Source organism: Typopeltis vanoorti, chromosome 5 (assembly GCF_054136105.1).
Source record: "Typopeltis vanoorti isolate ZY-2024b chromosome 5, IOZ_Tvanoo_1.0, whole genome shotgun sequence".
Lineage (NCBI taxonomy): Eukaryota > Metazoa > Arthropoda > Arachnida > Uropygi > Thelyphonidae > Typopeltis > Typopeltis vanoorti.
In genome coordinates this window covers 39,804,439-39,830,041 of record NC_143553.1, presented here as the reverse complement: position 1 = coordinate 39,830,041, position 25,603 = coordinate 39,804,439, and the positions used below count along the sequence as shown (strand labels likewise).

The 25,603-nt window shown below is 34.1% G+C and overlaps 1 protein-coding gene across 2 annotated transcripts in view; it reads right to left on the bottom strand.

The window, feature by feature from the left end:
• LOC150106330 (protein regulator of cytokinesis 1-like) overlaps nucleotides 1-25,603 on the bottom strand; it is a 253,410-nt gene that overhangs the window by 50,495 nt on the left and 177,312 nt on the right. For both annotated transcript variants that reach the window (XM_090392371.1, XM_090392370.1), the window contains exons 9-10: nucleotides 21,311-21,457; nucleotides 2,837-3,085 (exon numbers count right to left, since the gene is read on the bottom strand). In XM_090392371.1, the coding sequence (XP_090248497.1) occupies nucleotides 2,837-3,085; nucleotides 21,311-21,457 (396 nt within the window). The remainder of the gene's footprint in view (nucleotides 1-2,836; nucleotides 3,086-21,310; nucleotides 21,458-25,603) is intronic.

The following is a 25,603-nucleotide window of genomic DNA, read 5'->3' as shown; positions in this document are numbered from 1 at the left end:
TATTCACGTTAAAACTTTCTTACATGTTATTCTCTTCAATATGAAATTCAATTTTATCTTGCTCAAGACTAAATAGTGATCACTTCCAATTTGAAATCCTTTGAACACTCTGGTGTCCTACACCAGGGAGAAAACATCACTATCAACAATATCACAGTCAATGAGACTTTTCTTATTCCTTGCTTCTTCTCTGCATGTGAATTTGTGCACATTTTTATGTTGGAACATGATGTTACTAATAACGAGTCCATGTCCTGAGCAGAAATCCAACGGGTATTTGCCATTATTATTAGCTTTGCTCTTTTCTCCAAATTTTCCCAAATTATTTTTGTATGTCTGACAATCATTTCCTACTCTGCTATTTAGATCTCCAACAATGACTAACTTTTCCCTTTTCATTGTGTCAGTTGCTGTTTCTAAAGCATCAAAAAATTCCTCTACTTCTTAGAAGAACTTTCTGTGGGACCATAGGCACAAATAAGTCTCATTGTCCAATTCCCCATTCTGATATTAGCAGACATCACTCTACTTGAGACTGCCTGCCATTAAAGAAGATTTGCCTCCTATTTTGTGTTGAATACTATGGCTACTCCTTCTTTTCCTTGCTTGTCATTTCCTGAATATAACCTTTTGTATTTATTGCTCAGAAAGATCTCACTAGTTTTTGTCTTTTTTTGTTTCAGTCACCCCCATTGTCAATCTGTTATCTAATTCCTCAGCTAGCTCCATTTCGTTGCTATTCAGGCTTCTTATGTTGATAGTACCAATCTTTAACTCTGGTGATGTTGAGTTGGGGAGTGCTTTCAGATTTGTTCCAGTAGCTGACTTTTCGCTGTTCGCCAGGTTCCCTGGCGAAAACAACAGGGGGGGGGGCCTTGTTTAACCAGGAAACGCTCCAGCTAGCATGAAATTTTGTGATGTTGTACCATCATTTTGTATATTGGTTTAAGCCAATAAGAATACAATTTGGTCAGCTAAATCTCAACCTTGTTCGTTCAGTATCCAGGTAGATACTCAACAGGGTGCACCACGAGAAGGTGAGGATTGGACATTAGGTCAGAAGCCCTGGTCGGTTTTCCGCATTTCTTTAAAGGCTATGTAGAGGTCTCCTCTCAGTTATACAGCTTTGACCCTTAAGCACCCCAACAAAAAATAGATGAATACATAAAAAAACCATATTGTGCAAAATTTATCTTGTACTGCATTTACTTTTTATATATTGGTATCAATGCAATATCAATTCAATTTTCTAACGAATAACGTTTTCGGCGAATTTTGTGATAAATAGTTCCCGCAATGAAATATCTGAGCAGCAATGAATTGTCCGTATACCATCACATAATAATAATAACTCCAGTACAAATTGGCAAGATTCCCTGACTAAATAAATTTGGTATGAAAATCAGCAATAAAAAGGCAGACAATGAAAATAAGCAGAAACACCAAAAACATCAACTACATCCTGAAAGGGGAAGCTATAGAACAAGTAAAACATTTCAGTTACCTAGGCACAATTTCTAGTGAAGATGGTAAATTAAATATGGATATAGACAACAAAATTGACAAAGCTAGTATGATAGGAAGCCAAATAAATAAATTTATATTGAGTAACAGAGAAATTAGTTAAAACACTCAATCAGCTGTATACAAAACAGTGCTGAAATCAATGTTAACTTATGGATCTGAGAGTTGGGTTAGATATAAAGCACTTGACCAAAGACTGAAGACCACAGATATGGGAATCTTGAGAAATATTTGGTTAGTGAACAGACAGTATCAATGGCAACATCATATTTAAATGAGGATATTAGGAAAGAATTTGACTTTGTTAGCATCCCGGAATGTGTTAGCAGCTAATCTCAGGTGGTATGGCCACTTAAACAGAATGGAAGAGGTTGGCAGGAAAAAGACCAAGATCTAGGTGGATCGATACAGTAAAAAGTGCCTTAGAAGCCAAAAAATCTGTTAATATTGGAGTCTTGACAGATAACAGATTAATTTGTTATCTGTTGATTGGAAGTTAGTAACTGGAACTTTTTTCATGTAGTACTATTATAATATCCTGTACATCCCCCAAGGGTATACATCAGAAATTTGATGATGCCATCTGTCTGCAGGTGAAAACCCCCCCCCCCCCCCCCGAGGTAAAATCACCTGTAATTGTATAGCAAACTAGTTAGACTTAACCAACTGAAGTTCCCCTTTGTTAATTTATTTTCATTTTCACCATAACAGGCTGCAAAACAAATGACACATCCTATCAAATTTCTCATTCATATGACTGTAAGCACACTAATCACTTCAATTTTCACAAACAGCCACCTGTATTCACTGAAGTATGATGAAATGCAGAAATTTTACTCTCTCTTCATGTTATTCAATGTGGAAATGTTGAATGATCTTCTGTTCATTATTTTTATTTGTTAAATGCTCCAGAACAGATGAAAAATAAACAATGGAATGTTGATGCTTTCTCAACGACAGGCTTTCAGTTCAGAAAGCCTGTCGTTGAGAGGAACATGAAAAAATTTAATAATCCCATACAGATGATTTTACCTTAACAGGTATTTATTCTCAAATCTTGTTGGTGAGATGGATTGAGAAAGTAATACTTCCTTCTCAATCAATACAGGAAATTCCAGTATAACGAACTGCAATAACTATAAGCTTGCTTTAATGCAAGTTAACTGATTTTACAACCTGATGAAATATATGTAAGTAAACTTGCAAATCCTAATTAGGAATAATATCAAAGAATTGTTGAGAAAGGACAAGAGAATTATTGAATTATTGTTTTTTTTTCCCAGAGAGGAAGGAAGTGTCAAATTTTACTCACAGGTGATTTTCTTCCATTTCTTGTGTTAATACATCTACGGCTCCTGCTCACAGGACTAGAAAAGGCAGCAGCAGAACCGACCTTGTTTGATACCTGCATGGTTATCGGAGTTAACCTAGGACCATTTATTCTTCGTATTTTAATGGGGGTTTTTGCAGGTGTTACAGAAATAATTCTTCGTTTACTAGGTGTTTGTACTACTTTTGCACCAGTAGGCATGTCTTCAATCTGTTTTGCTCTTTGTTTATGCTGGGAAAAAGAAAAAAAAAAAATATATATATATATATATATCTTGAATAATTGTTATTTAGGAATATTTTGTCCGAAATTATTCTGCAGTTTTGCAAAAATGTTCACTATTTCTAAACCATGATATGAGAACACATTAATGCACATTATCAAAGTAAGAATCTGGTTCGTTAATAATTAATGCTATTGGCATATATTTCAAAATAACCAATTCATTCGATCTTTAGTGTTAATACTAAAATCAAATTTATTGTAGATAAGCTTATATGTTAGTTAGACATAGCTTCTAATTATTTAGGAAATGACAGCATAAACAAGATTATTAATTATAAAAACTTTAATTAATAACTACTGAAGAAAGTCAACAGAAGTCGGTCCTAGAGTCCTAAATGGTGCACCCCCTAGTAGGCGATCATAGAATGTATGCTTCCCAAATTCAGGAAAGTTTCATGCACCCAAATTTGTTAAGGTTTGGAAAGTTTTTCAGAGAGGAGGCAGATTCAAGGAATAGTCTTTTGTACTTGTATTTGCTGTGGTATAATAAAGTGGCCTTCTTTCAGTATATTCTGTTGTGGGTGTCCAAAGCATGGTCAGCAAGTCCTGAGTAGCTGTATTGGTAGAACTGGATGAAGTCCTTATTTTAGGATATCCTGATATTGGCTGTCCTCCCTGTTTTGTCATAGTAGGACAGTTTGCAACTGCAAGGGACCTGGTATATTCCAGGTCAGTTTAGGGGAAGTGGCTGGTCTTTGATGGAGAGGATAAGAGATGCCAATTTCTTATGTGGTTTCTAACTGGTTGTGAGGTCATATTTTCTTAGGATATTTGTTAATATTTTGGATGTACCCCACGATACATGGGATGGTGTTAGATTTAGAGTAATCTCTGCTTGAAAGGGGGAGGGTTTGTGGTTACCTGGTTTTAATATTTTTTGAGGATTGTAGTGATTGGTTAAGAAGGTGTTAAGGACATGGTAAAGTTCAGTAGTTAGGACATTGTTATCTGAACTGATTATTTTTGCCCTGTTATATAGGATTTTTATAATCCCATATTGATGGGGGGGGGGTGAGTGCTGATGAATGTATCTAACTGTATGTGTAAGTTTTTTGTAAATGGAAAAAGTCAGAGATCCATCAGGCTGGCATGTGTAATCAGTGTCTAGGAAAGAGAGACTGCTGTTGTTTTCCTTTTCCAAGGTATTAGGATATCCAAACAAAAGGACTACATCTGGTTCCCCGAATACAGCCACTCAGTACTTGCTGACCATGCTTTGGGCATCCACCACAGGATATGCTGGAAGAACGTTCCTTTATTACACCATAGCAAGTACAAAAGACTATTCCTTGAATTAGCCTCAGTTCTGAAAAACTTTCTAAACCTAAACAAATTTGAGTGCATAAGACTGCTCCAAATTTGGGAAGCATACATTCTAAGATCAGATCATCAGCCTAATGGCTAAAAAAAAAAATGTCGTGACGACTCTTTTCTATCGTGTTCTAAATCTATCTAGTTTCAAGTCACTTTTATGAATAATACAACTAATTACGAAATGATCACCGATCCAAAAGTAGGGAAATTTATATTTATACTGCGCCACCCTATTCTTAGATTAGTCTATATAAATAGTAGGATCAGTTCTAAATTAAGTTAGCAGTCATCTCATTAGGCCGAATTATCTATTATCATTTTTACTTGGGGTTCCCGCAAGATTCGAATATTTATGAACGGTGCAATAATAAGCAATTCAGGCAAACACAATATTTAGATCAACAAAATAAAACATTTAATATATGATATGGTTAACAAATACAAGAACTCTATTTTAAAATGGAACTATACAATTAACTTAACACTTCTTCTTAGGTCACTGATGCTAATTCAATGTTCTAACTTTCATATACTATTCACAGTCTCAAAAACACAAATCTTCTTATCTCAAGTTAATATAACAATTTCACATTTTATTCAGTCTTCACAAAATCTTTCAGCTTAATGTTTATATTCACAGCAGGCAATAAATTACGTAAGCTATATTCCAAGCAAATATATTCCCGGACCTTGAGCATCGGAGATATATTACAGTTAATGCTAGAATAGAGAAACTTATACAACTACTCTTACCAGACAAATTCTTCAATACATCAAATTATTGAGAGAGCACTTATGAATTAACTTAATTAACATTAGCGGAACACACATAACAAATATTCTCCATAGTTTAAACTGTATTACTGTAAGTCGCACTTCACTATTCCAAACAACAGTAATTAGGTACTAATATCTTTTCCTGTTCACTTTTCTCCAAGTAACCAATATAACCTTTTCCTAGGGCAACATAGAATTTAATCGTAATCCAGATTAACTGGAACTAATCAGAATTTTCGCATTGACTGTCCAGTTTCCTTTTATCTGATTACGGCATTAACCTTTCTTCATAACAACAGCAGTTTTCGCTTATAACATTAAACTTTATGTTTCACTACTTATAGGTTCACTTCCGAACACTATACTCATAAATCTCTGCCCTGAGGATTATATAATCTTGGTTCCGCAAAACTCTCTCCTCACTCTTAATAATAATTCTTCTCTATACTTTTATCTATGACCTTCCCTCTTCTCTATATATCTATCTATCTGACCTTCACTCCCACCTTACGTTCGAACGCCACGCTCTACTCCACTCGTGGTTGTTTACGCGTGCGTCTCCATGACAACAGACTAAGCGCAAACATTTCGCCAATGTAATGTATGCTCTTTTACTACTACTACAGTGATTACATAACATTAAATATTTCACAAATAAGAACAACAAAATATTTAAGCTACTTCTTCAACTTTTTGATTACGTATACAGTTAAATATAAAAATAACACTTTACGTTACATCATACATATTTGGTTATACAAAATTCTACACATTTTATTATTTTATAACTAATAATAGATCAGGTTTTGAATAAATATTTAATTGGTAATTCTCAATTAAGGAATAATAAATAATTTTATATAAACCATGATTAATATTTAATAAGCAATGTTAAATGTGAATGAAAAAAAATAAATTACATAACATGGCTTCATTCACAATTTAACACATACATTCTAAGATCAGATCATCAGCCTAATGGCTAAAAAAAAACCCTAATTTAGCCCACTAGGGCTAAATTAGGGGTTTAGCCAGTCCTAAACGGTGTCCCACTAGGGGACACCGTTTAGGACTGGCTTATGTTGCCTTTCTTCAGCCTCATTTGCTTAGTGCGAGTGCCTGCATACACATATCATTGTTTTGTGATTCCTGAAGATGGCAATGCAACATTTCTGAAATATAGGTAATTATTAATTAAAAGTTTTAATAATTAATAATCTAGTTTACATTGTCATTTCCTTAAAAATTAGAATACTAACATCTAAGCATCTAAGTTTGAATTATACAAGGACTAACTCATAGGAATAATATGCAGCGGAAAACATGTGGAAAATATCGATATCTCATTGTAAAATTTTCTCATGTTTCAAATGCATCTTCGGTAGAGAAATGGAAGAACAGCAATTAAACAATTAGTAGAAAATTGTAAAAAGTGGCACCATAGAAGCTAAACTAAGGTAACAAAAACCATCAACATTTTCCTAACTAAAATATATATATATACAGGGTGTTCGGGATAAATTTGACAGTTTCGTAAGGAAAAAGAAAATCTTCTTTGTATCTATTAAATTTAATGAATTGACAAAAAAACATTACAGGCAGAGTTAATTACAATACTATCAACAAGATTTACTCAAAATAACCACCATTAGCATCGATCACAGCTTCAATTCTGCTTCGGAACCTCGAACAAGCTGATGCTACAGTCTCCCTGGGAAGGGCCGCAAAAACTGTTTTAATTTTATCCATTAACTGGACTTTTGTATTACTGGAAGTGCGATTGGTGTCTTTTTCAACTGCGCCCCATACAAAATTATCCAAGGGGTTAAGGTCTGGGGAGTTTGGAGGCCAAACATTTGGACTGGTGAAGTCGTAGAAATTTTCAGACAACCATTTTTGACTTTTCCAAGAGGTGTGGCAAGGGGCCGAATCCTGCTGCCATACATACGGCCTACCATTGGCTACCCTTGTTATCCAGGGCTCGACTACAGTTAGCAACTCCACGAACAAAGCCCGAATTCCAATGCCAGGGTTCTTCAACACCTGTTCCTGCAGATTTGCGAGGAATCTGCTGTACGAACGCAATCAGATCGTCTGCTAGGGATCTTTCTTCTTGCTACATCCTCGTAGTCACCATTGCAAGTCTCTAGTTCATGCCTGATTGTTTTTACTGTATTCAGGGAGCATTGGGCAGCAGTCGTAATATCCTTATTTTGATGGCGGGCACGAATCATCATGATACAAGTTATTCTCTTCCATGATTCAGGTGGGTTCCAGCTATCCATCCTTTCTGACATCTTGTATATGAATGAAGAAGGGTCCAAACTTTTAAATGAAGAGAAGTGTGTGTTAATACATGTAACTTATGGAAAAATATAATTAATTATAAATATGTCAAATTTATCCCGAACACCCTGTACTAGGGGGCTCTGCCCCTTACGGTGCCCAACCCCCTCGTGTTCTGGACTGGTAGGCCAGTTCTCCTTGAATTCTGATGACTCGACACTCAGGGTAGCCCCTGAGTGTTGAATCTTCAAAAGACCCCGTGCCGCCTATGGAAGCATTCAAAATGGTTTCAGTGAAGTCTTCATCAATAAAGCATTCAGCATCTACAGAATTCATACTTCTTATGCTCAAGAGGATATCACCTGTATTCCTCTCCCTTATAGGAAACAAATTTCTGAAAGTATTGCAAAAATTTTAATTTAACATTTTTGTGGCATTTTGTCCTATCAGAAAATGTCCATCTTGCTTCTCTTCGTTTTCCAGGTATTTACCATATTCCATGCTATTGTGGCTTATCTTATTATGGACAATATGGAAGATGTGCTTTTATTTATCACTAAGAAAATAAATCTTAGCTCAAGAACTATGAGTCTGAACAGTTTGGACTTGCTGAACATGCTATCACCACCAGGATCTGGTAGATCTCTGGATTAAGACAAGAGTCCTTCATAAGAGTCGATTTGTTACAGAACATCTTAATAAAGACAATTGTGAAATTTTACTCCATTCCCCAAACTTAAATGGATCTGATGGTTATGTTTATCTCCTTTATAGGAGATAGAACTCTTTTTCAATCTGCTAATCTTTTATGAGTATGTTATTTTCGACCACAAAACGTATCCACCGCAGATAAGGGGAACTACTGTATGTATAAAATTAAAAGTTAGAAAAGATTAGCAGTAACTAATACTGGGTTTGGATGAACATACAAATATAAATAAACAACAAGCTTTGATTACGAATCAATACATTACTATAAAAATACTATTCAGTATTTTTTTAGTAATGATGAAGCCCAGATGAAGCCACCAGTTTATGCAGCAAAAATAGTATGAAACGATTAGCAGTATCAAATCTTTACAACCAGTAAACCCAGCATTAGTTACTGCTAATCTTTTCTAACTTTTAATTTTATACATACAGTAGTTCCCCTTATCTGCGGTGGATACGTTCCAAGACACCGTATAGATCCCTGAAACCATGGATAGTACTGAACCCTATATATACTATGTTTTTTCCTATACATACACACCTATGGTAAAGTTTAATTTATAAATTAGGCACAGTAGGAGATCAACAACAATAACTAATAATAAAATAGAACAATTATAACAACCTCAGCATATGTCTTTTCTATTATTTATTTATTATTTTATGAAGTCGAGCATTATTTTATGGAGCACTTTATTACTTCTCTTTGGCATATCTGAATTGCCAGCATCGGTGCCCTTGTGCTTTGGGATTATTATTAAGTAAAATAATAGTTACCTGAACAGAAGCACTGCAATTCCGGGATAGTCAATCTGATAACCGAGAACTACTCAGAGCGGCATGCAATTTAAAAGTTATGAATTGTATATTACTAAAAGAAAGAGCCATACGGCTTCATTTCAGTAATGTAGAATTACATAGGAAAGTGGATATTAAAGATCCACATTATTTCAAAGCCAAATGTTTGTGGAAACTATGAAAGTTTCGTAAGTTGCCCTGAGTGCTTACAAGAATACAATCTTTGGCATCCCCGAGTTGCCTTAGCTACTCGAGTCACATAGTGCAAGCTAAGGCAACTCGGGGATGCCGAGGATTGTATTATCGTAAGCTCTCAGGTCAACATACGAAACTTTCATAGTTTCCACAAACATTCGGCTTTGAAATAATGTTGGATCTAATATCCACTTTGCCTATGTAATTATAAATTGTCTATTTCAGGAATTTTCCATTTAATATTTTCATATTAAGGTTGACCGCAGATAAGGGGGGGGGGGACTACGTTATAGTAGAAGAAACTTAAATGACTAAAACTGAAAGATAACATGTGAAACACGTAAGGAGTAGAAGGGAAAAAAACGGAAAAAACTATTATCTTGAATACATGACTAGTCTTTCTAGAAGACTTCATCAGGTGCATAAGGAAAGAGTGTCATGAGTGAATGTAACATTGTTGTTGAGAAGTGCTAAGAAAAGTGTTTTAAAATAGTGTGGCTTTTTTCATAAAATTGTGCTTCATATTTTTAGTGCTAGATAAGTATCCTTCAGTAGTGTTGTTCTTGGAATTTTGTTTATATGTATTGTGCTGCTTGTTTATTCCTACTGCTTCTGCTTTCTGTAAATGGCATCCATAAAGAAACACGTGTGCAATAAGGAAGCTTCACCACAAAGTTCGAGTTCTGCACTGTGGGAATTTCTTAATGTATGTATGAACATACACACACAAAAAAATAAAAGATTTGTGGATTGTAGAGTGAATGAAAATGAAGGAAAGCATTAAAGTGTGTGAAAAGTGTACTTATGGGTTTGAGAGTTTCAAAATAGGAGCTAGCATCAGGACCACAGTAAAAAGGTTGGTGAAAATGAAAAGTAAAATTGACTTTTGTGTTAAACTTGGTAAAAGTTTAATTGTAACAAATCAAATGTTTCAAAAAGCATATGGTGATGAATGCTTATCCCATACTCAAGTTTACGAGTAGTTTAAGCGATTGGTCATGAGACACTTGAGGACGACGAAAAGCTGGGCCGCCCAAAAAGAGCTACATTAACATCCAAAAAGTGCACAATTTCATCAAATCATCCATTAGATTGATTGAAGATAAATTGGGGATTCCAAAATCAACTGTGCACAACCGAGAGTTTGGGCCTTAGTAAACTGAATTCACTATTTGTTGCCCACAAGTTGATCGATGAACAAAAAATGTATCGAATTGAACACTGCAAGGACCTCATTAAAACCACTCATAAGGACTCAAACTTCCTTGAAATGATCGTTACTGGTGACAACACATGGTGTTTTGAGTATGGGCTCGAAACAAAGCTGCAGAGTGTTGATTGGAGACCACCAGAAGAGGGACGTCCCAAAAAAAGTCGCTTGGAGAAGTCAAAAGTAAAGACAATGCTGATTTGTTTCTACGATTCCAAGGGCATTATCCAAAAAGAATTCATTCTGCCTGGGCAAATGGTCAATGGTGAGTTTTATCTCAAAGTTTTGAAGCAAATGATAGCGAGAATTCATTGCATACGGCATAAATCGTGATGACTGACCATTGGTCAAAACACACGGTCACTCTTGGCACTATAACTCAGCTTCTAATGAAACAAATGTCATAAACGGTTGACACAACACTAATGAGGATTGCCGCTTTCGACAACAAAAAGATGCACCAGGTGGCACCACTAGTTTCTTCTATTTTCGAAAAGTTCGGTTTCTTTTTTTGACAGAGGGTGTATACTTGAGAAATGGCTAAAAAAATTGTGGAAGGGAAACTTAGTGAAGAACAAGCTGGATTCACACCAAAGAGAGGCAGTCAGGATCAGATTTTCACTTTACAACAAATAGTTGAAAAATTGTGGGAGTATAACAAAGATCTATATTTAAGTTTTGTAGACCAGCAAAAGCCACATGACAAGGTGCAAAGAGGAAAGCTATTCAAAACGCTATAGTTACATGGTGTCAATGGGTCATTACATCAAGCAATACTTAGTCTTTGAGATGTAAGTCAACAGTTTAGAACTGAAGGAAGTACAGGAAGATGGTTTGATGTTAAATCTGGTGTCAGACAAGGATGTAAATTATCTCCTCTGCTATTCATTAACTATATGGATCACATTATGAAGGAAAGTTGTATTAAACCTAATATCAATCTTAACCTCAGCTTTTTACTTTATGCAGATGCTTTTAAATAAATCCAGTACAAGTCTGCAAGATTCCCTGACTAAATTGAATAACTGTTATAATAATTTGGTATGAAAATCAGCAATAACAAGACAAAAACAATGAAAATAGGCAGAAGCATTGAAAATATCAACTGCATCATGAATGGAGAACCTACAGAACAAGTAAAAGCTTTCAGCTACCTAGGCACAATTTTTAGTGAAAGTGGTAAATTAAATATGGAAATAGACAACAAAATCAACAAAGCCGGTATGGTAGGAAATCTGCTGAATAAATTTGTACAGAATAAGAGAGAAATTAGTTAAAACACTAATTTATCTGTATACAAAACAGTGTTGAAACCAATTTTAATTTGTGGATCTGAGGGCTGAATTAGAAATATAACACTTGACTAAAGACCACAGATATGAGAGTCCTGAGAAAGATTAGGGGTGTGAGCAGATGGCATCAATGACAATATCATATTAAAAATGAGGATATTAGAAAAGAACCTGACATTGTTATCATCCAGGAATATGCTAGTAGAGCTAATCTCAGCTGAGATGGTCACTTAAACAGAATGGAAGAGGAAAGATTAGCAAAACAAGTGTTCTCTGCCAGGTTGGCAGGAAAAAGACCTAGAGGAAGACCAAGATGTAGGCAGATTGATACAGTAAAAAGTGCCTTAGAAGATAAAATATAAGATCTGATAACATTGGAGTCTTGACAAGTAACAGATTGATATGAAGGAAAATTGTACATAGGATGTTAACAATGATGCAAATTTTTCATGTAGTACTGTCCTGTAAATCCCCCCCCCCCCCTTGAGGATACAAGTCGGGAATTTGATGATGAATTTACTATTTCAATTTGTTTTGTTTTGAAGAAGTATTTCTACTATACATTGTTTTTGATTTATCCATGTTTATTTGTATGCCTATATCCAGACTTACTTCATTTAATTCAATAATCATGTGTTCTAGTTCTTTTGGTGATGATGCTGTTAAAATGATATCTGCAAATCATAGAATGCTTAAGTATTCTCCATCAATATTCTGTCTCCCAGTTAAATTTTCTCATATAGCACATTTAGGGATTGTAGCAAATAACTTTGCTGATATAGTCTCCCAGTCTGATTTCTCTTTCCTTTAAATTTATTACTGATGAATCATCTATTCCTATATGTTAAATCTGCTACACAGGTCTATTGAGCTGAATGTTTTTCATAATCTATGAAAGCCAAAGAAATTGGTATATATTATTTTATTTTTTCCCATTAATATTATGTTCCATTATTATGATCTAAAGTTGAGAAGGATATTCTGAAACCTGTTCTTTTGGTTGATGAAAATGTAATATATTGTTTAATATGCCATCAATAATTTTTGTAAACAGTTTATGAAGGACTAGCAGAATGGTTATAGGTTTATAATTTCCTATGTTAGTTTCATTCACCTTTCTTATGTAGAAGGATGATGTTTCCATAAAGTTCAGATGCCTTTCCATTTTTGTAAGTGCATGCTTTACTTTATCTTTGACTGTAGATTCATTATAGTTTTCAGTATCTTTTTCTCTATTGTTGTTCTCTATTACTTCCCCTTTATATGTATATATTTCTTGATAAAATTTAGCTGTAATCTCAGACATTTGTTCTGTTTGTAATGAGTATTCCATTTTCATCTTTTACACCTGTCATATAAAGTGTACCCGCATTATCAAGAAACTTTCTTGTTATCTTTATACTGCTGTTCTTATCATTTTTGTATTGAAATATCTTATATCCTCTGTTATCTTTTTCATGATTGTTCTGCAAAGTTCAGTAAATTCTATATTTCTTACACCATGCAGATCATCTTTTTTATATTAGGTATTTAGTTTCCTTTTTATTATTTGTCTATTTTGCTCTTTTTGAATTCCTGGATAAATTTTTATATTTTTTGAGGATACTGTTGAAATTTTCAATATTTGCAAATAAAAAAAGAACTGGGAATTATTTTCTTTATTTACAATATTTCTAAGACGTTTCTGGTTTTCTTTTTTTATTATTTATTAATTTTTGCCTTTCCATTCTTAAGCTTATGACTATTTTGCTTCAGACTAATCTATGATCTTTACTTAATCTTACTTTATATTTATTTATCTTGTACTATATATGGTTTATCTGTTAATATAATCAATTTCATTCTTGTTAATTCCATTTGGGTGTCTCCAGATCCATTTGTTTTGAGATTTCATTCTGAAAAAGGTATTCATTCTTTTTAGATTTCTTCTTCTGCAAATTCAACTAACATTTCCCTTTTCATTTCTCGACAAAATACCATTAATTTACACAGATGCTTCATTTGGAGTTTTCTTTTTTTCCTATCTTTGCAATGAAATCTCCCATCAAAATATTAAAATAATGTTTACCATTTTCTAAAAGATGAGCTATTTGGTTATAAACAAGTTCTACTTCCTCATCCATGTAACTACATATAGAGAGATAAATTGTAGTATTTTTAGAGTATATCTTGTATTTAGTCTTATTTGGCAGAAACCAAGTAGACGAATGGTAAGATAATAAAATGTTGTAGACATTTATAGTGGAGAGCTGTACAAGACCAATTAAACTGGAAGAAACATGAAGAGGCAGTCCAGCAGTAGACTGAAGAAAGCTGTTGACAATAGGAACTATAATGAGAAGGAACTGCTATTTTTGTTTACCTATATGAAAGTTAAATGCAAAATTAATTTTCACATCGGTTAATAATTAATTCATTTCCTAATTAAAAAATTTAAATGTGAAATTAATTTATATTAAATAATTATTATATGTAGTGATTTATGTTGCAAGAATTTTTTCATTATGACTAACCAACATATATAAAACTAATTTTTGGTATTGGCAGAGTAGTTAATATCTCCAGAGTCGATGCAAGTATTCTCTGCCTGGTTTGACAGGTAGAAAAAAAAAAAAAAAAACTTACTTCCAGCTAATTCATCCTTGGATTAAAAAAAAAAAAAAAATTTGTTATGTTCCTCACATTCATTTGGAATTGAAACTGAGTCTAACCAAAGATATAGGCTCACCAAAGCAAATGCATTAATGAATTCTAATTCATAAATGTGTTTGCTTTTATGAGCTGTCAGAGTGAGTTCTTGGACTGAATTACAAATTTAGCACTCTTTTCAGAAATGGCTGGAGTAACCAAGATAGGGATAATCCCTCTTGCTGTATTATTATTTTTAAGTAGCTGGGATGTATTACAATCAATGACAAGTGAAATAAATAATGGCAGAAATTAAAGCAGATACTAAGGTTTGTGTGAAGCAGATAAAATGGGACATTTATCAAACTGATTATCACGTATATTACAATTAATTTTTTATCTTTATCTCTGCAAAATCTTCAGATCTTATTTTTAATTCTCATCAGCTGGTTGTTGGCATAAAATGAATTTGTTTCTGATTAATAAATACAAAACGTTATATTCAGGCAATGACAATCAAGGAAAAGAAGGAGTAGCCATAGTATTCAACACTAAATACGAGGATAATCTTCTTTGATGGCAGTCAGTCTCAAGTAGAGTGATGTGGGCAAATTTGAGAATGGGGAAGTGGACAATGAGACTTATTTGTGCCTATGGTCCCACAGAAGGTTCTACACTAAGGTAGAAGTGGAGGAATTTTTTGATGCTTTAGAGAAAGCAACTGACACAATGAAAAAGGTTGAATTCATGGTCCTTGTTGGGGATCTAAATAGCAGAGCAGGAAATGATTGTCAAATTACAAAAATATTTTGGGAAAATTTGTAGAAAAGAACAAAGCCAATAATAATGGCAAATACCTGTTGGATTTCTGCTCAACATGGCTATTAAAAACACAATGTTCCAACATAAAAATGTGCTAAAATTCACATGGAGAGAAGAGGCAAGGAATAAGAAAAGTCTCATTGACTATGTTATTCTTGATAGTGATGTTTTCTCCCTGGTACAGGACACCAGCGTGTACAGAGGATTTGAAATTGGAAGTGATCACTATTTAGTCTTGAGTAGGATAAAATATTGAAAAGAAAAACATGTAAGAAAGTTTTAAAGTGAATAAAAGTTGAGCACCTCTCAGATGTGAACTATAGACTAAAATATACAAACATTATTTAAGAAAAAATGAATGAGTTTGAGAACATGAACCAAACCTTGGAGATTCAGTGGCAAGCCCTGAAGAAAACATTGATTAAGCCAGAAAGACATATAGCAAGGTTATATGCAAGGAGAAAAATCAGAACTCCATGGTGGACACAGGGAGTTAAACAGGCAGTGAAAGAAAACAAGAAAGCATATAAAAAGTTCCTGGCAAATAAGTCATCTTGTGCTCTTAGAGAATACAGAGACAAATGTAAGAAAGCTAAACACTGTGTAAAAGTAGCTAAACAAAAAGTCATGGTAGGACTTTGGCAATAACATACAAAATAAATATCAAGAAGGTGGTAAGACATTCTGGAGGTTGTTGAAGAAGCTTAGAAATAGAGGAAAGAGTGCTGTAAACGGAGTTACAGATGATAAAGTGACATGAAAATGGGAGGAAAAGATATTATTGAAGTATGGAGTAATTACTTCGAAAAATTGCTAGATGAAACAAGCACTGATGACAGCACAGTGGTAAAAAACACTCAACAGACATACATGTTCATACTTGAAGTAGAAAAAGCCATCAAAGGCTTGAAAACTGGAAAGGCAGCTGAAGTAGATGATATTCACCCAGAAATGCTGAAGTATGGTAGTACAAGTCTTACAGTGGCTGCACTGCATAGTTCAGAAAGCCTGGACAGAGGGACGAATTCCTGATGATTGGAGTAGAGATCTCATAGTACCCATATATAAAAAGGGCAATAAATCTGAATGTGAGAATTACAGAGGCATTTCCTTAATGAGTGTTTTTGGAAAGATTTACGTAAGTATACTAGAGAAACGGTTGAGAAGAATTGTGGAAGAACAGTGGGATTCAGGCCAAATAGAGGATGTCAGGATCAGGTCTTCACTTTACGACAAATAGCTGAGAAACCATGGGAATATAACAAAGATCTATATTTAAGTTTTGTCGATCTGGAAAAGGCATATGACAAGGTGCCAAGAGAGAGAAGCTATTCGATACACTACAGTTATATGGTGTCAATGGGACATTATATCAAGCAATACTTAGTCTTTATTTGAGTTGTAAGTCAGCAGTTAGAATTGATTAAATCTGGAATAAGACAAGGATATACATTATCCCCCTCTGTTTTTTGTTATCTATATGGATCACATTATGAAGGAAAGTGGTATTAAACATGATATCAAAATTGGAGATGTTAATGTCAGCTCTTTGCTTTATGCGGACGATATTATACTTCTAAATAAATCCACTAGGTGGCAAAATATTTTGGAGGTTGTTGAAGAAGCTTAGAAATGGAGGAAAGAGTACTGTAAAAGGAGTCTGAGATGATAAAGGTGACATGAAAACGGTATAAAAAGATATCCTTGAAGTATGGAGTAATTACTTTGAAAAACTGCTAAATGAAACAAGCAGTGATAGCACAGTGGTAAGAAACACTCAACAGGCATATAGTCAGGAATGCATATCCATACTTGAAGTAGAAAAAGCCATCAAAGGCTTGAAATGTGGAAAGGCAGCAGGAGTAGATGATATTCGACCAGAAATGCTGAAGTATAGTGGTATAAAAGTCTTACAGTGGCTGCTCTGCATAGTTCAGAATGCCTGGACAGAGGGACGAATTCCCGATGAGTGGAGTAGAGCTCTCATAGTACTCGTATATAAAACGGGAAATAAAACTCAATGTGAGAATTACAGAGGTATTTCCCTACCGAGTGTTCCTGGTAAGATATATGCAAGCATACTTGAGAAACGGTTGAGAAGAATTGTAGAAGAAAAGCTTGATGAAGAACAAACTGGATTCCGGCCAAATAGAGGCTGTCAGGATCAGATCTTCACTTTACGGCAAATAGTGGAGAAATCATGGGAATATAACAAAGATCTGCATTTGAGTTTTGTAGATCTGGAAAAGGCATATGATAAGGTGCCAGGAGAGAGAAACTATTCAATACGCTCCAATTATATGGTGTCAATGAGGCATTGTATCAAGCAATACTTAGTCTTTATTTGAGTTGTAAGTCAGCAGTTAGAACTGATATACTGTAAGTACAGGAAGATGGTTTAATGTTAAATCTGGTGTGAGACAAGGATGTACATTATCCCCTCTGTTATTCATTATCTATATGGATCACATTATGAAGGAAAGTGGTATTGAACATGATATGAAAATTGGAGGTGTTAATGTCAGCTCTTTGCTTTATGCAGACGATGTTATTCTTATCAATAAATCTGCAAGATTTCTTGACTAAATTGAATAACTGTTGTAATAGATATGGTATGAAGGTCAGCAATAAAAAGACAAAGACAATGAAAATAGGCAGAATCATTGAAAATGTCAACAGTGTTTTGAATGGAGAACCTGTGGAACAAGTAAAACATTTCACCTACTGAGGCATGATTTTTAGTGAAGATGGTAAATTAAATATAGAAATAGACAACAGAATCAGCACAGCTGGTATAGTAGGAAGTCAATTGAATAAATTCATATGGAATAAGAGAGAAATTAGTCAGAACACTAAATTAGCTGTATACAAGACAGTGTTCAAACCAGTTTTAACTTATGGATCTGAGACCTGGGTCAGAAGCAAAACACTTGACCAAAGACTAGAGAACCCAGATATGAGAGTCCTGAGAAAGATTAGAGGCTTGAACAGATGGCATCAATGGCAATATCATTTAAAAACGAGGATATTAGGAAAGAACTTTACATTGTCAGCATCCAGGAATGTGTTAGCAGAGCTAATCTCAGGTGGTATGGTTAATAAAATAGAATGGTTGAGCAAAGATCAGCTAAACAAGTGTTCTCTGCCAGGTTGGCAGAAAAGCGACCTAGAGGAAGACCAAGATATAGGTGGATTGATACTGTACAAAGTGCCTCAGACGATATAGAAATATAAGATCTGATAATGTTGGAGTCTTGACAAGTAACAGACTGATTTTGAAGAAAATTGTAGACTGGAAGTTAGTAATGATGTAAATTTTTCATGTAGTACTATCATATCCTATACACCCCTTGATGGTACATGGCAAGAATTTGATGATGATGATATATTTTCCTAAAATAGTAATTCATGTTATTTTGATCTCGGTCATAACAACGAATATGTTACTAGTCACTATTATATAAGTTTTACTTAAAAGAATGTTTGTTTGTAACAGTCAGATTATCTTTATGTAAACAAACTTATACTAGTAGCAAAAGAATGAATTCTAAAGTAAAATAAGTAAACATATACACCTAAACCTCTTTTTATGCGCATTTTTTTTTACGCGAATATTAAGTTACGCGAACTGGGATATCAAAAATAATTTTTTTTACGTGATTTTTATTCACTTTTACGACCAACCTAAAGTCTAAGTTAGGAAAAAATCTGTAATTCGAGAAAATTCTGAGAATTTTGTAGAATTGCATTCATTGAGAATTCCCCGAATTACAATACATAACTGACTGCACATAAAAAAGCAGTTCTTAGCAGTTTGAATTTGGTGTTTGAGTAGGCAACACATTTACTGCATTTTTTGTATTTGCATTTTTTAAGTGAAATCAAAATAAAAATCGCGTTATAAAATTAAGAAATAATAAATGAATAATAAAGAAATAATCTATATGTAATTTTCAAACTTTCATTTCATTAACCGTAGATTTTAATCAAGTCCTGACAGTATGTTGCCGGGGGGGGGGGGGTGGAAAGCCATTTCCTTGGATATAAAAATTCAAATTTTAGATCGTCTTCAAACTGGGGAAGATGCGACTGCTGTGGGTAAGCATTTTAGAGTCCGTGAATCAACTGCCAGATCTATAAAGAAAAATGAAGAGACTATTAGAAAAGCGGTACGTTCTCGTACAAAATCGAGTGCGAAATTATCAACAAGAGATGTTGTTCTAGAAAAAGACCGAAAAAGCATTAGTGATGTGGATAGAAGATAATGTACAAAAAAGAATTTTGTACATTATCTTTTTTAATCTGTTCATTTTATGAACAGATTAAAAAACTGCAGCCAGATACTTCATCTCAATCGAGGAAAAAATATGAATTTCATGCAAGCAATGGTTGGCTGGCTAAGTTTATTAAAAGACATGCTCTTCATAATATAAAAATTAAAGGTGAAACGGCTTCTGCTGATGAAACAGCTACTAAATCATTTCCACAAAAACTTGCTAAAACAATTAAAGATGGAGGTTACACTTGTGAACAAGTTTGGAATATGGATGAAACTGGCCTTTTCTAAAAAAAAAATGCCAAACATAACTTACTTATCAAAAATGTAAAAAACTGTTGGTGGATTCAAAGCAGCAAAGGATTGCATAACACTCCTATTTTGTTCGAATGCTTTAGGAGATCAGATGTTAAAAACACTGCTCATAAATCGATCATTAAGACCACGGCCAATGAAAGGCACAGATTTTCAAAAATTGCCAGCTCATTGGATGGCCAACAAAAAAGCTTGGGTGACCATTGATATTTTCATTGAGTGGTTCCATAAACATTTTGTGCCAGAAGTTAGATGCTATTTAAATGACTAGGGTACCATTTAAAGTGCTTTTGACTCTTGATAATTCATCCGGTCATCTTGCCATAGAACACCCAAATATGCAATTTTTTTTTCTGCCGTCCAATACTACATAATTGCTACAACCTCTAGATCAGGGTATAATTGCGACTTTTAAAACATATTATGTCAGATGAACATTTCAGTACGTTTTGAACAAGCTAAATGATGATGAAACATTGTCAGTTATGGATGTGTGGAAAAAATTTTCAGTTATGGATGTGTGGAAAAAATTTTCAGTTATGGATTGTATTGATCAGGTTCGGTTATCGTTATCTGAATTGAGACCAGAAACTATTAATGCATGCTGGAAAGATATTTGGCTCGCATGTGTTAAAGAGAATGCTCCTGTTCCCTTCAACCATGCTGCAGAATTCTCCAATATAATAAGTTTGGCATGTGAAATTGGCAGAGAAGGATTCGATGATTTTACATCGGCAGATATCGAAGAATTGTTGATAAACCTCTTAGCGAAGACGAAATAGTGGAGATTGTTTCTGAGACTCCTGAAAGTGAAGGAGTTAATGATAATGATCAAGATAATCCTACTTTTATTGCTGATATAATTAAAGAAGGGCTTAAACTGGCCAGTAATTTAGGCAATTATTTTACCCGACATTATCCAAATGAAGAACGTGCTGGGAAGTTTTCATGTGAGCTTAGGTTGTTAATAATGTCTTCATACAGATAATTATATCGTGACTTATCTAAAGCATCAACACAGCGATTAATAACTGACTTCATGCCTAAAACTACTGAAACAACCAGTGGTACTTTTGCTCAAGACATGACAAGAAGAATTCCACAAGCTGAGGCGGAAGTCGATGACGATAATACCATATCAAGTAGTTCTAGGGATATTACAGTCTCACGAAAACAAAAGCTTTCATGTTTATTGTCAGAACTGATAGCGAATAACACAATTTTTTTATAGAATCCTTAGCAAACAATTGAAATGAATATGTTTTTTAAGTTATTAAAATTCATTATATGTATGTGTGTTCTCCATGAAATGCAAATAAAAATCTTATGATCCTAACGAATTTAATGTTTTTTTTTTTTTCATTATTTTGCTTATATTTCAGGTTTGGAACCAATCTTCACTTTTTCTATGGAGTCAGTAGTTCTTTTTACGCGAAATTTTTAGGAACATATCTATCGCGTAAAAAAGAGGTTTAGGTGTACATTAAAATTTATTAATGTAAGAGGTTCTTAAGATTAAATTTAAAAAATGATATCATGATTTTTACACGTTCTATTTTCTCATTTTCTTTATCTTGCCTATGTTTTTCCCACTGATGTTCAACATACTGTTGGAAACCACAGCCATTAATTAAGAATTTCTGTCCATTTCTGAATTCCCAGTCAGCAATGTCATCTGTAAGTTCTTTTTCTAACTGAGGAGAGGAAAAATAAATAAATACAGAAATTAATGATGTATCAGTAATTCAAGGAAAGAGTGCTAGAATCATTTTAGTTCAATATGAATTAAACATAAAGTTACTTAAATATAAAGAGCTAATAAGCTTCATTTCGGCAACGAAAACATTACTTAAATTAAGGGGATATTAAATCCCGCATAGTTTTAAAACCGAATAAGAAACTCAAAGATCGGAATCAGAGAGTTTCTTGCCGATTATAGTAAACTATAAAGTATCGGCGACACTAGCGTAAGCCAATGCAAGTGATCCTAGTACGTAGTACAATATCGGGCAACTCGTTGCAAAGGTGGAGGAAGAAGTTCAGATCGCTATTCTTAGGTATTTTCCATAATGTAAAAACACATTTCCTAGGAAATGTATGCTGTTATTACATTATGGAGGGAGGTCACTACCCAGACCGGTTTCAGCCTTTTTTGAGGCTTCATCAGTGAGTAGCTATACCTAATACCAAAGTGTATAGCGAAAAGAACTTATGTACTCTGCGAACGAGTTTTCCAAACAGGTGCAACCATAAAGTTACTTAAGTATATGTAATAACAGCATACATTTCGTAGGAAATGTGTTTTTACATTATGGAAAATACCTAAGAATAGCGATCTGAACTTCTTCCTCCACCTTTGCAACGAGTTGCCCGATATTGTACTACGTACTAGGATCACTTGCATTGGCTAACACTAGTGTCGCCGATACTTTATAGTTTACTACAATCGGCAAGAAACTCTCTGATTCCGATCTTTGAGTTTCTTATTCGGTTTTAAAACTATGCGGGATTTAATATCCCCTTAATTTAAGTAATGTTTTCATTGCCGAAATGAAGCTTATTAGCTCTTTATACTTAAGTAACTTTATGGTTGCACCTGTTTGGAAAACTCGTTCGCAGAGTACATAAGTTCTTTTCGCTATACACTTTGGTATTAGGTCTAGCTACTCACTGATGAAGCCTCAAAAAAAGGCTGAAACCGGTCTGGGTAGTGACCTCCCTCCATAATGTAATAACAGCATACATTTCCTAGGAAAGTGTTTTTACATTATGGAAAATACCTAAGAATAGCGATCTGAACTTCTTCCTCCACCTTTGCACCGAGTTGCCCGATATTGTACTACATACTAGGATCACTTGCATTGGCTAATGCTAGTGTCGCCGATACTTTATAGTTTACTATAATCGGCAAGAAACTCTCTGATTCCGATCTTTGAGTTTCTTATTCGGTTTTAAAACTATGCAGGATTTAATATCCCCTTAATTTAAGATTTCAGTAAAAATTTTGCCAAAAGTCAAGTAGAGGAAATTTTCTAAATTGAGAAATGGTAAGTAAAGATTAGAAATAAACTTACAAATAAAATAACTATATTTATCATCAATGAATATGGTATAACCCCAAACTGAAAAAAAATAATATAATCTGCAGTCAAACTTCAGTGTATTCTTGTATATCAATCAAGTTCATTCTGTATAATTATTTAAAATAACTGAAATCGAAAATATAATATCAATACTTGTTTAAATAAAGAGGATAATTTAAATGAAGCCTTTCATTTTCAATTTTAGCTGAATAACAATTTGAAAGAAAAAAAATTATTTAAATTACTAAGCTCACATATAAAAGTTGTAACAAATTCTATAACATGATAATACTGTACGTGCAGTCTAAGGATGAAGAAGAAATGGGTGTTTCTTTAACAGTTGAAAATCATAGCCCTTATGGAAAACAGTGAGGATAAATTAGTATTGCAAGTTTGAAAATTAACTAAACATGAATGTTGTTCAAACAAGAGGAACAATAATGACCAGTTCAATTAAGCATTGTCCATGAAAATACCTCCTACATGAAAGTCAGGCAAAAAGTGTTTGTGAGCAAGAGAAGTTACTGATTAAGCAGACAAAACTTTTTAAGCAAGTTTAATACATCACTCCAAAATGACTTTTTTTTCTTTTCCCTGAAAAGCTGATGAAACTAGGGATATGATATGTTTCTGCAAGAAACAGAAATGTGGTATAGGTCAACTCAAGACAAGAAATCCAGTCTTGTCTGAGATCTAGGTATTATCAACAGGTGAGAGAATATTATTATTATTAAGAGAGACCTCCAGGAATTCAGAGACTCATTGAGGGAGGCCATATACTACACACACACCAGATATCATATTCATTCATACTGCTTGCACCCACATCCCATGTCAATCCATTCCAATCAAGCACCATCCTATGAGAGAAAAATCTAGCCCTCACCCCCTTCTTAGCGGCCTTCATTTTCAGCTTCCAAGAATGCCCTTTTGTCCTTTCCCCACCCTCCATAAATTGAAGAATTCCAACAATTAAAATCCTGTATGACCCTTTCAGAAATTTGTAAGTGTCAATCATATCACCCCTCTTTCTTCTGTTTGCTAGTCTCAGTCTACAAATTCTCAATCGGTCTTCATAATCAGTATTTCACAATCCTGATATCATTTTTAACACTCTCCCTTGTACTCTCTCCAATATATCAGAATCATAATGGAAACCAGGAGGCCAGACCTGTGCACAATAGTCCAAGTGAGGTCCTATCAAGGCCTTGTAAAGAGGCAAAATACATCCTTATCTTTACATGTGAACGTTCGTTTCAGCATTGCAATTATCTTTTGAGTTGTATTTGCAATCTTTGCCACATGCCCCCCCTGAATTTCAGTTTCATATCTATTAACCATCCAAGATCCCCTAGCCTCATCAGTTTCTTCTAGCATAATCCCACCAATATAATACAACATTGGATATTTAATTACGACGAAGTGAATGACTTTACATTTACTGACATTGAACTGACACCCATTTTCCCTTGCCCACAATTCCAGCCTATTCAAATCATTCTTCAAGTACTGCACATCAGACGCATTCCTGATTACCCTACTTATCTTTGCATCATCAGCAAATAACTGTATATCACTTGTCAAATCCTTCTCAATATCATTAATGTACAGATTGAATAACAGTGGACCAAGCACTGATCCTTGTGGTACACCACTTGTTACCTTAAACTTTGCAGAGTCAGATCCCCCGTATACCACTTTTTGATATCTGTCAGTCAGCCATCCTCTTATCCATGCTAATATTCTATAACCCAACCCCATTTTCTCCAATTTATGCAACAGTCTACCATGCTGTATTCTGACAAAAGCCTTAGCAAAATCCAAAAGTATCATGGTGTATCCATTACCCTTGTCTAGTTCAATGGTAACATTGTTATAGAATGTGAGCAAGTTGCTAAAACATGACCTTCCCTTAGTAAACCCATGTTGTTAATTGCAAAGTAGAGATTCACTGTCAACCCATTTCTGAATGCAAGCCCCAACCAATTTGCCTTATGATAAATTCCTTTTGCCCTGCCTGAAAACATATGCTCTTAATGAACAGAAACTTTGGAATTACATTATTACACCTGCATCTCTTTAGGAAAATTAAGCAATTTGTCAGCAAGACATTTCTGTGTTTCAAATTCTTAGAACAAATTTATAATGAAGTTTATTTAGTCCTTGTCCACAAACATATTCATCACACTAGATTACCATTAGTAAATTAGATTACTTATGCATTCATTTGCATTTCATTCTGGCTGATAAGATAAACTCCTAAAAGAATCTGTTACAGTTATCTATTTACATGGATCTTTCAACAGAAAGCATGAACTTATATTAGGGCCATGTGACTTTACATTCATGTTTAGGATGAATTTATTTATTCTCTTTCATAATGATTTTTTCAAGGTTTGGAAAATTTATCTATTTTTATATCTTTTTTGTGCCTAATAAATCCTGAAGAAGCCACCAGCTTTTTTTGGGGGGGGGGGGGGGTAGAAGAGGGGTTGAGAAAAATTAGTTGGTATAAGTTTCAAACTAATTAATAAAAAAACCTTATTAATGCTCTGTTTTTTAGTCATTAAAAACTTCAAAAATAATAATAAAATAAATGTTATATTCAGACAAATGGTGATCAGGAAAAAGAAATAGGCTATAACATTCAATACTAAACAAGATTGGTAGGAAACTTTCTGATTGTCAGGCAATAGAGTGATATGGACATGTTTCAAAATGAGGAACTGGACAGTGAAACTATGTCCATATTAAGAA